The sequence below is a fragment of the Elgaria multicarinata genome, chromosome 5, assembly GCF_023053635.1.
Source record: "Elgaria multicarinata webbii isolate HBS135686 ecotype San Diego chromosome 5, rElgMul1.1.pri, whole genome shotgun sequence".
Lineage (NCBI taxonomy): Eukaryota > Metazoa > Chordata > Lepidosauria > Squamata > Anguidae > Elgaria > Elgaria multicarinata.
The window spans coordinates 12881524-12894429 of NC_086175.1; the positions used below are offsets into that span (position 1 = coordinate 12881524).

The 12906-nt window shown below is 38.6% G+C and overlaps 1 protein-coding gene across 1 annotated transcript in view; it reads right to left on the bottom strand.

The window, feature by feature from the left end:
• Window positions 1-12906, bottom strand: part of DIAPH3 (diaphanous related formin 3) — a 119006-nt gene that overhangs the window by 45521 nt on the left and 60579 nt on the right. Inside the window, exon 26 of the mRNA XM_063127427.1 lies at window positions 11450-11509. Within this exon, the coding sequence (XP_062983497.1) occupies window positions 11450-11509 (60 nt within the window). The remainder of the gene's footprint in view (window positions 1-11449; window positions 11510-12906) is intronic.

Genomic DNA, 12906 nt, shown 5'->3' on the forward strand with positions numbered 1-12906 from the left:
ATTAAACAGTACAGCTCAGTTCACACAACACTTTCCTCTACTCAGTGGGAAACTCCACTCAACAGTGGAGTTTGTAGGGGGTCCTCACCACACATGTTCCAGCCCCACCGTTGTGTGGGTGTAGCTTCCTGTGGAGTGGAGTAAAAGTCAACACAGAGTTTGATTGACAGTTCCTCCACCCTCTCTCCATTGCTTCAAAAAACAATCCCTAACCCTAACCATGAATGGAACACAAAGTCCAATGCAATAACAATATGCAATATTTTTTCTCCTACTGTTGGTTGGTTGAGTTTTATTAATCTATGTATTGGACTTTAATTCTATATATCTTTGGTATGTTCTTATAAAATTAAAATTCTAGGGGTAGTTCCCAATAGGAATGGTGCACGCGTGACCAGCCCAGGTCTGCCCGTGACCATGATATAGGAAGAGGAATGACTTGCTCCATCCAGAAACCACTGTTTTCACGCACATTGGGGCTATATCGTGGCCATGTGTGGACTGGGGCCCAGCAGGGCTGGCCACGTGTGCACCACCTCTACTGGTTAATACTCCAGGTTTTCATCTGTCATGAGATTTGCTAAAGCAATACCATTAACTGTACAAGTGGAAAATTATACTTTTTCTCAATAGTCTTGGGTGGTAGGCCTGTCATTAGCTCTCAGCCATACCCTCCTTCCTTCTACATAGGACTAACCAGACAATGTTTACACAAAAGAATCAACAGGCACAAATCTGACATCAGAAATGGCAATGTCTACTGGGAAGTAAGTTCCATAGAATTCAATCAGTCTTATTCCTGGATAAGTGTGTTGGATTTCAGCCTAAGAAACCAACTTCCAGAGGGGTAATTGTGTTAAGTTTGTAGAAGCAAAAAACAAAGGGCTGGATCAAGACTGAATCATACTTTGGATAAAGATACTGAATGCAATAATTTCCATGCCTGGAGAATGCTGGGAGTTGTAGGACTTTTACTGTCTAAACTTGCATAGGATTGTGCCCTAAGTCTGGATTCCGATGCAGACTTTTGTAGCACAATATGTAGTTTTTTTATGAGACTCTGTTAAACACAATCCATCTTATATATACAAGATATTTAACATTTCATAGAAGCTGTTGAATATTTAGCAGTTCAGAAAGATCCATATCTTATTACTATGGATGCTAATTCCTTATACTTCTCTGTTTTTCATGCTGGAGCATGACAACCGATTTTTGGATCTGAGATATTCTAGAGCATTTTTGGATCTGAGATATTCTAGATATAAAACTTGAAAAAATAGATTTGATCATCAATTTAATTATGAAATTAACAGAGGTGCCATGGGAAGTTGAGTTGCCCCTAGAATGTTGAACCCATCTATATAGCAAACATATATGTTCTATTTAGAAACAACTGTTATTTTGAATGAAGAGAAAAAACTATATGTGCAATATGCAATATATTGTGGCAGATATATTAATGATAATTTATACTGATTTTGCAGTAGTTGAATTCTTTACATGGATGAATACAGTTGACCCTCCTATTAAGTTAACAAATCATATTACAGCTTTCTAATGGTTTTAATTTGTTAATGATTTAATACATTTTAAGCTGTGTATATTATTTATATTTACATTGTTATGATTTTATCTGTAATGTTGCCCTGAGATCCCAGTGATATAGGTGGGATTACAAATGTTTTTTTAAAAATAAATAAATTAGGTGGAGAAATTTATGTTAAAGTTATAGTAAACCTACTGGTAAGAATAGTATATTACATTATACTAGTAATCATCCTATATATTTAAGAGATAATTTATCATATGGAGTATTTTTAAGGTTAAAACAGAACAAGTACTAATTTAGATGTAATCAGTGCTGAAATAGATATATGATATACAACAATTGAAAAAAAAAGTTATTGAAAAAGGCAGTTATTAGAAGGGCCAAAGATCTGGCTGAGTTGTGTCATTACAAATTAGCTATTCACCCTGCTCAGATGATACACTAAGCCATGGTGGTTAAGTATTTTGAGCTAAACATTGTGGCTTAGCACACCATGTGAACCATTACTTAACGTGTTGTGTGAGCCATTCCTAACCATGGTGGCTATATAATCACAGTTTGAACACAGTCACTAACCATTTGCTGCAAAAGGCTTAGGGACCTAAGCATGGCTTAGTGTATTGTCTGAACAGACCCACTGAAGGATAAACAGTCAATTTATATATTTTTTTATTTTATTTTTTTATTTTTAGTTTACAGGGCAGCGTACAGAATGTCTTTTTCTATTACAAGTCTGTACAATACTCTTTGGGATGGATCCAGGCTTAATCATGGTTAGAGTAGAGCTATTGAAATAAATGGGACTCATATTATGGCTAACTTGTACTTTAAGCTTAATGAAAAACACATTTATTATGGCATAAACATTTGTGGACTAGAGCCTAGTCCATGAAAGTGTACACTATAATGTTGTTAGTCTCATACACGTACTACAAGAACTTTTCTTGATTCAGAAATTCATGGGAGAATATCTCTGCCTCCCAGGACACACTACTGCTAACCTGAACATTACCGTTCTATAACTCTATGAACTTGGTGGATTAGAACTAATCAGAAAGTTTAATTCTATTTGTTTAACCTTGAATTGCAACAATAACTTCCATTCTCAGTACAGGTGTTAAGGTAACAAGACTGGGATGATTGTGTTGCATCACTTATTGCTGCTGTGAAAAGTAACTTTGCTTATATTACCCACATGCTTACTTGTCCTGAGGATAATATTTCACTCATCTGATGAACTGCAGCCCATAATACTTAAGTTACAATAAATCTGTTCTATATAAGGTAGCAAAAGAATCTGTTTTTGCTGCAACAGACCTTGTCGCAATCTATAAGAGATATTGCAATGTAGCAACAAATAAATAAATAAAATACAACTACACCATTTAGTTTGTAAAAGGAAGGATACATGAAGAGAATGAGGCCAGCTGGCTCTCCCAGATAAAACACCCTCCCTACACGAGACCATACACTACTCTCAAGGATTGCTCTTGACTTTAAAAGTCTGTCTAAGGACTCTGCACTAGGACTAACATATATGCCATAAAAAGGCAGATCAGGCACAGAACACCACAAGCATAGTCTACACAGCAGCAAGCAATACTGTACCAATTTCCTGGTAAAAGGCTTTTAGAAAGCTAGTTGATACTATTCAGCTATTGTTAATTACAAGTATAAAATCCGAATTAAGCATGTGATTGTGGCACAAACTCCTCAGAATCCAGCCTCAAGAGTAAATCCCTGGTGATAGGACTCAGTTGTTCCAGACCTACTAAGTTCCTCTGATTAGTACAGAAAGCAAATGTAAGAACAGTGAGAGCCCTCTGGTTTAAAGCCATTGTGTATTTCAGCTTTGCTCTATCTAGATAAAAAATAGTCTACTTCTATTCTAGAATGTGACAGATACGTAACAGTGACAGCAGCTTTAGTCTTCAAGGTATGAAGAACACTACTTTCCAACAGAAGGGTTATCACTTGAAAGTCAATTGAACCTAGGAGATACCATATTTTTAAAACAAAATAATGAAATTACCTTACATGGCTAGCCTTATTTTATAAGTGTTTCTCTCTCTGTATCCCTAATGTTGACTTCTTCCCTGTCACAACCTTTGGAAGACATATAAGACACGTTTGTTCAGCTTTTCCTTTATCAGGAATTCTGACTGAAAACTTGCAGTCTAACGGTCTCTTTTGATGCAACATTTAGCATCAATGACATCACTTTTGGGCTATCCAAAACATTTTCCAGAACAAAGTCAATAAAGATTCAGGATCCCCATCACAAATTCCACCCCAGAAACAAACAATGATCCCATGAGAAAATATTGTCATAATCTCCTCACATGTGTCCATTACTTGCACTTTCTTTCCCAACCCATTTGGGTACTGCTCTTGCAGCAATTAATCCTTGTAGGCCTCCAGAGTACAAGGCTACAACATATGTGGTTGCACGTTGGCATTGCTATCAATGAATACTCAATTCACTGCACTGAAGTGTTCCTAATCAGCAAGATTTCCCTGGAGCTGTGGGGCTCGGTTCCTAAGTGTGAATAACCACATATCCATTCAGTCAACATCTCAGGAAATGAACCTGGAAGGATTATATCAGGGATGGGCAAATCTGTTAGTTTTGGATTTTTATTTTCCAGCCATCGGTTTGTTCTATCCTGTTTCCACATCAGTTTGGAATAAAAAAAAAACCAAACAAACAAACAAACAAACAAAAACCCCAGACACAAGTCTGCACAGAAATGTGTACGGATTCTTTGAATTCTCCTGATATATGCATTTTTGTATGCCTTAAAAACAACAGTATAAAAACATCAGTATCCATTTAAAAAACAACAGTTCTGGGGTCCGTTAGAAAACAAACTTAGCGTTGTTAAATGCTGTTAAATGCCTGGGAGAAGAGAAAAGTCTTGACCTGGCGCCTGAAAGATAACAGTGTTGGCGCCAGGCGAGCCTCATCAGGGAGATCATTCCACAGTCAGGGGGCCATCACCAAAAAGGCCCTCTCCCTTGTTGCCATCCTCCGAGCTTCCCTCGGAGTAGGCACTCGGAGGAGGACCTTAGATGTTGAGCACAGTGTACGGGTAGGTTCATAAAACTCTAATAAAACTATCTCCTTAGTACATCATCAATATTAAAGTAGTGTGCTATAAGGCCTTAAGCATGAGATGAACAGACACAGATATTTACAGGATATATAGATAGATAGATAGATGATAGATAGTTAAAACCTTGTTTATTTACAATGCATACTAATATTATATAAATTAGATGTTATCAATAAGTTGTGCATTGTCACTTTAAGGAAGCTGTTATATCCTGAACAAATTCACTTCTCTCATATGCCAATTACACTTCCTCAACTCCTCCTCAATTAACACTCCAAGAGTGGCACATAGGACAAACTTTAAAGTTCCCTCTCTGGTCCTATACTCACTGACAGGATACTGGGTTCAAGATTGTCACTCCCTAAAGCTACTCACTCACAACGGACCCTTAGCTTCTTAAGACTGATGCACTCTGTCTGGCAGGCTTATTCAGCTTCTCCTGAAGTCGTCCTTCAGGTCAGTTACTTGAGGACCAGGCTACAGCTGTCACAGTTGTTTGCTTTGAAATCTTCTTGATTCTTGAGGCCAATTGCCTTGTACTGCCACTCTGTCCCAGAGCTGAACCTGGAGAGCCACTCTGGAACCTTTGTCTTCTGGCTAACTCTCACAGCTTCTGCCTTCAGTTATCTCAGCTAGTCTTCTGCTTCTTTCTAGGCTCTCCTTCTTCAGCTGATATCTCCATTGACCACAGGATTATACTGCTCCAACCTTCTTCCTGACGGTTTGGAACTGCCTCTTTTATACAGTTCATACAGTTTTAGTCTAGACCCTCTGGTGTATAATTCCTCAATATCAGCCAGCTCATTGGCCCATAATTATAAGCCAATGAGAGCCATAGAATGTTTGTAAATGACCTAACTAAACCTGCCCTTTTTTAATCTTTCTCTCTAATATACACAACATTTACGTTTTAATTCAGAGTTTTTGCGTTCTCCACATACTCCTAACTTATTGCATTAGACCTACATTTGTGATTGCTTAATTGGAGCACATTTGATATAAAATGTACTTTATCCTAACTGGGCGAGGAGATATATATAAAAATGGAGAGAGATGACGAATAAGCTGCCATAAGAAGACTGTCATGATAGTCCACTGGATAAAGTGAAACAGGGTTAACTCAGCAGAGAGTAATTGGCTGTGTCCCGTTTTCAGTCAGTGCCTAGCAAACAGAAAGCAGCTCAACTTAAAGCAGGGTGTAAGCCTGGAGACTGATTAGTTAGGAAGCTATTGCTAAAGGCAGTAAGAGCACAATCTGTCCCATGAGCTCTCTCACACAGCAGTTTTCTCTGCCCTGAGAGACTCCACTGGAAATCCCTTAATGCACTATGCCCTTCATTTATTTTTGCTACTGGACATTTGAGAGCATTTAAGAATGCTACTTTTTGAACAGTTGCCTGATGATGGATCACACTGAATTAAATATATATTCCCCCCCCCCCCCTCTGGTAGGAGCAGGCAAAGAGTACCATCTACAGTACAATCGTGAAACTAGATATTTTACCTGATACCTTAACATTCTTCATCCAGTATTGAATAACCAAAGCATTCTTTAAAATTTTGCCACTTAAGGCGTCTTTCTGCTAGCTATAAATACATAAAGTGCATAAGGCACATGACTAAACTGAATTTCAACAGAACTAATACTGTTCTCTTGACCAATACTGTTCTAGTATACAGCATAGTGAAAGTAAATATTACCACTATGCTGTTTTCCAAATGTTTAAAAATGTATGGCATAATTTATTACGGCAACATTTACTGCTCATGTTTTCTCCATTAATACATATTTAGCTATGTAATACCACCAAGACAACAATAATTATTTGATCAGGCAGTAAGGTGACAGCTAGGTAGAGGAGGTCTTTATACAATATACCACTTAGCTCCTTACACATTAACCCTGGTTAAAAAAATAGCACTCTTATTTCATTATGGAATTAATTTCATTCTGACTTAACAGAAAATGTTGCATCCTGTATTCCCCAATTTTCAAAGTAGTGGCTTGTCAGGTCCAGGACCTAACAGTGGATAGATGGCACCCCCTAGTGTTAGAATATGCAGAAGAGCCTTCTGGATATATCAGCAGGTGGCTGGCCACCTTTCTCAGGACTAGGGGTCTGTTTACACAGCCCATGAGTCTGATGATCCCTTTATTAAAGTTTTTGTCCAAACCTCTTTAGGCCTGATTTTACTCTCAAGCAATTGCCTTACTTTTTCCCAGGGATGAGTGTGTGTATGTGAGAAAGAGAGAAATGCCAGGAGAAAATATGGCTGCGTGAAAGAATTTTGAAGATGAGCTCATTCTTCTATTCTTAAAATCGGAACTTCCTGCTACCACTGGAAGTGATTATTCCTTAGACAGAGATACAACTCTTGAATCTATGTGAAATCCTAACAGATTTCCAAATCATGGATCCATTGCTCAGGAGAAAGAACTCTTGGTAAGGCTTGGGTTAACATAACTATTAGGCGACTTCTTAGTCTTCTCAATTTAGCCTGCTTACTGGAGGCTTTGTAGTAGTGCTACTTGGCATTCCTAATGATGCAGCCACTCCCCTTTGTAGGACTACTAATGGAGCTCCTCTTGAAACTGCTGAGAAATGGATAAAGGCAAGTAATAGATAAACACAGTTACTTTAAAGCCTTTTCAAGACATGAATTATACAATGTCTCACAACTTGTAGCAGGTGAACTACTGGTTAGGAGAGGTAGCACCAAGTCCAAGAGTTCAATTACTGTTTTTAGAGCTCAGTTTAAAACTTTTCTTTTTTTCTACAGCTTTTAGAACTTGACTTTGTTCTTACTTTCACACTGTTAGTTTTATTGTCCCCTGTGCTTATTTGGTGCATTCTCTTCCCTTTCTTATTGTTTTATTATGATTTTATTAGAATGTAAGCCTATGTGGCAGGGTGTTGCTGTTTTATTCTTTTAATATGTACAGCACCATGTACATTGATGGTGCTATATAAATAATAATAATAATAATAATAATAATAATAATAATAATAATAATAATAATACCCTCTGGCTAAAATGAGTGATGCTGCCATTGCTCCTAATGCACCAGAACCCAGCAACCCAGTTTTTGTTCTACAAGGGAAACATATGAAGCTGCCTTGATCCATCTAGTCAAGTATTGTCTACACTGACCGGCAGAGGTTTCACAGCCATGGCTGGACATGTCAGGCATGTGCTCTACCAATGAGCTATGGCCCTTCCCCTTAAAGTGACCAAACTAGCCATTTTATATTGATGTACAAGGTGGGTGGTTACTAAAAGGTTACAAATCACTCACAGTAGGATGTGTATGTCTGTGTGCCAAAACCTACCTCTTTGCAGAAAACAAAACTAAAACAAAATAAAACCACCAGGGACAGGGGTATATTTAGCCTCCATCTCTGTAACTCCCTCCATCCCCACCACCTTTACTTTTTCCCATATAAGAGAAAGGCAGCAACTCCCTCACATGATATGTGTGGGAAAAAGATATGTGTGGGAACCACCAACTCCAATGACAATGGAAGGGATTCCGGGGGATCTCTGCAATAGATCTGGACACTCTTCCGCCCCGAACCTGTTTGCTAGAATATTGCTCATTTAAAAACAGAAGACAATGTTTGGGAAAATCCTAAACAGCCTGCCTACACAGATTATGTAACAATGTCATGATGAACGCTTGACACCAATCTTAGTCTCTGATATAATGAAGCTCTGGGAGCCATTAGTTGAGAGTGTAGACAGAAAGCATTATGATTAGAATGACTGCTAGTGAGATCACCACACTAGATGATATGTCTGGAATTATTTTTACAACATTTTGTTAAGTCTTTTTCTCATTGGAGACCTTACTAATTGGGTATCAAAATGTGGCATGCTTTTAAGGTTTACTTTGGGAGAAGATCTTTGGGAGAACATATTCGTTTGGATTAGAAAACACACACACACACCTGTATGCACCTTATAACAGGGATGGGTAACTGTTTTGGGGTGGAAGGCTAGATGACCATCACCACCCCAGGCTTTTGTGAGCTGAATAATGCCAGTGGGCAGGACAAACTCCCTGATGTTCATTTGGTCACCAGCCAAAGTGCTGGCAGGAACTTCTCCAGAGAGTGCTTTCATTGGGGCCCAGCTTCACTGTACATGGGCCCCGATGAAAGGACCATAGCTCAGTGGCAGAGCATCTGCTTGGCATGCAGAAGGTCCCAGGTTCGATCCCCAGCATCTCCAGGTAGGGCTGGAAAAACTCCTGCCTGAAACCCTGGAGAAGAGGAGAAAATAGAAGGCTGTGGTTGAAATAGCAAAAACACAATTGGAGTGCTGAGAGCTTTATGTGGCTGATCTAAACATGAAAACTACAAGATAATGTCGGAGGGCTCCACCCCAAACATACAGCCATGGATAAGCATCCAATAAGCGTCCAGCGGATTATTGGATAAGTGTCCAATAAGCGTCCAACTGATTCATAAGCGTTATGAATAAGCGCCCAACTGATGAAGACTCCTCGAAACGGGAATTGTACCAGACACCTATTTTATTTAGACACCTACAATTATTTAGACGCCTAGAATTGAGAATGTTTATTTAGATGCCCTAATTAGTGAATATGGGGGGGATACAACTCTGTACTTTTACTACTAAAATAATTTCCCCATATGCTGTTTTGTAACATGTTATTGAGACTTTAGTGCTGACACATGGGACACTATTGTTGTTATTGTTTTCTTTATTTTCTATATAGTAGAGGCTTCTGCCCCGTTGGATTTTTTTTGTAGCGTTTTAAGGCGGTGTATCAGCAAGGAGAAAGTGTTTTGTATACTTATTTACAAACTGTATATGTAAGAATACTGTATATATCACCCACATTTTTAATATATTGCGTCTATCTTATATTTCACATGTGAGTCTTTGTGGTTGAGTTCTCAGCACCCCAATTGTGTTTTTGAAACCCTGGAGAGCCACTGCCAGTCAGTGTCAACAATACTGGGCTAGATGGACTCAGTATAAGGTAGCTTCCTATGCTCCAGCCGGGGAAAGCCTACATGCAGCAATGCCAATCTTGCCAAAGCACCAGCTGGAGGAATTCTCCTCCACCCCATGCCTTGGCTGGGGACCCAGCTTCATTGAATACTGGCTTTCTCTGGCATACAGTGAAGTGACCTCTGCCAAGGCACCTGCTGGAGGAACACTCCTCCAACTTGGGGTATGGCCGGGGTTGTTTTGACTGGCCCATGCCTTCTCCATTGTACTTAGTGTGCTACTCATCCTCTCAACTGGGTGACACTCTAGGGAGAATCCCCACTGTTACCTCTGATCCGAAGGTTACAAGAAGGCTTGGGCGGGCTAAGCCACTTTGGGATTGTTCCTGTCCTGAAAGGCAGCCTAGAAATATTTGAAATTAAACAAAATGAAATAAAATTCCTCTCCCCACTATCCTACATGGGGCAGACCTTCAGGGAGAGGCGTTGCTTGAAGCCCCATTGATTGGATTGATTGGCTGGTTGGGCCAAATTTTGCCCATGAGCTCAAAGTTCTCCATCCTTGACTTTGAGGAATTTGGAAAAGTGTTTGACAGAGCAATCAGTGCTTCCATTCTCCTAGCGAAAATTACCACAATATAGATAGATCATGAAATGCTAGCATACTGACATTTCTTCAGGGTTCAAGCAAACACTAAGGTGAATTAATGCTCCTGCCATAAAAAGTTGACCAAAAGTATGGGTGGGACAGAAAAGGAAGTTATTTATGCACATGATTAACATATGGAATTCACTGCTAAAGGTTGTGCTAATGGCCACAAGCTATCAAGCCAGAATAGCTAAATGGAACATATATTTACAAGGCAATGTTCTGTATATCAGGTGCAGGGAATGCTATCACCATTATGCCTTGTCTGTTAGTTCTCAGTGGCATTTGGCTGAATAGTGATAGGAACAGATACTGGACTCAATGTACTTTGATCTGACCCAGCAAGTCAATGTATGTGTGTTGTTCAATGACTCAACATTTCCAGAATTAACCTAAATTAAAGATATACAAAACACAGATGTAAAAATCAGCTGACCTTTAACTTATTCTTATGTAGCTTTAGTGGTAATTGGGTTTAACCTTACAAGAAAGAAGTGTTTAGATAATAAAATAAAACAAACAAAACTTAAACCGCTTGCACAAAATCACTCAAAATAAAATAGCTTAGACATACACTTCTTATAGTAGAACAATGGACTGTATTACCAATATATACTGCCTTTCTTCCGTGGTAGAATACATAGGATTTCCAGGCAGTCTACCAACCAAGGACTGATTAGACCCAAGGTTCACTGTGGAACATATACCATTCTAACACTATACAATGTCTAACCATATTCCCCTAATTTTCTGAAACTGTTTAATCAGAGAAGATAAAGATACTATTGTTTTATAGGTGTAACGAACAGTACATCTGTCCAATCAATAAGTTAAGCCAATCCTCTGCTTTAATTCAGAAACTTGTATATTTCATTTCAAGAGCCAAGGACACGCTTTGCTAATTTCCTGGATTAAGAACACTGACATTCACAACTCCTCAGACTTTAGAGAAAGTGAAAATGCAGGCCAGATAGGTAAAGATAGAAGAAAATATTTAAGCATGCAAATAGTAAGCAAGAGTTGTATTTGACGTTAGACCCATGTTTTATTACACTATTCCAGACAGATAGAAAACAAAAAATATCTTAGCCTTTTATGGAAGGATAAATCAATAGGAATCAGAGGTAAGAACATGTGATTTATGAATTACCATGGTTACAAGCTTTCAAAACAGGCCTCTCAGAGGTTGGGCTGAGATTCTGTGGCACATCTGTAAGTAGAAAAAGAAAAATAAGAAAGAAAAGAAACTATCTTCTATTAACATTTGCACACAAGAGTATTTCCAAAAGGAACTTCTTCAGATTAAACGTCCCTGGGAGAAAAATTACGTTTTACAAGTTATCATGTAATGTTGTTACTATAAGATGAACATGAGTCCATAGAAGAGTCTTCACAAATAATCATACTTTTATTCAGACTATTTGGGGAGTCCATGGATACTGGGGACAAGGCCTAGTGCTATAGAGAAGAATGGAAGAAGAACTTTAACTAAGAGAATCCTGGTTTATTTTTTAATTTGAAAGGGAGGTCTGAATGTCCTTTCTGAGGGCAGAGATTTATCTCAGCCTAAACCCTTGGCTACTGCGAGAAAAGACAGATGAATACTTGCTGTGGTGATTGGGCCTTGATCAAGCTATGGCACAATGGACCAGTATGGAAAAGATACAAAACTGGATACTTTCAATGTTTCTGGCAATACAGTATACCCCAATAAGACTTTAAGATAACATTTGTAACTTCAAGACCAAGTGATGCTGTTTCTTGACAGTAAGTTAGAGTGGTGTGGATTCTTTGTCCCCAGACTTGATAACAATGCAGAAACCATTTTTAGTTATGGATGATGGAGGGAGATGCCTTTTATGCATTGCAAATCTTCTTTCCTCTAGACACACAGGAAAGGAACTTTGCTTTTAGATTTCATTGGTTTTGCTTGCATTCTAAACAATTCCGGCTTGTTGTAAATGAGCCACCATGTTCATACATGTTTCAATGGAAACAGCCAAACAAACTATGGACCTTCCACCTATGGATTGTTTATTGTGAAAACTGGGAATTCCAGCTTGTCTCTCCCCACACAAACCAGAGTTATAAGCCACTGGAATGTGCCCTCAGGGCTTCTCTGAAATGAAATTCAACCCTCAGGCTGAAAAAGGGTTGCCATATCTGATCTAAGGCTGCATGAGCCTATTTCCTGTTTTTGGAATAGGTTGCCTCTCTCTTCAGGCCACAGTGCTATTCAACTGGGAATGTAGTGAGCCGTAATTAGGGAACTGGTGGAAGACTAGGGCAAATGTAGAATTCTATAATGGGCTAATTGTAGCTAATATTTCATGCCGTAAGCCTTGTATGTAAGAGCCATTTCACCTTATTCTTTAATACAAGTTCTTCCATATTGTACTTTTCATTTACTAATTTTATTGTATTTCCTCTAAAATTCATTTATTTTCTTCTTTCTTATGTGTTTCTTTTTCTCATAAACCTGATCCCTTGTTTATCTGCTATGATTTAAATACAACTATCAAATTTACTGGACTTGTGAATAGCCTCTGGTCATCTCTCATTATACCTTCTTACCCACTGGAGCATTCAGAAAACCTAATTTTCACA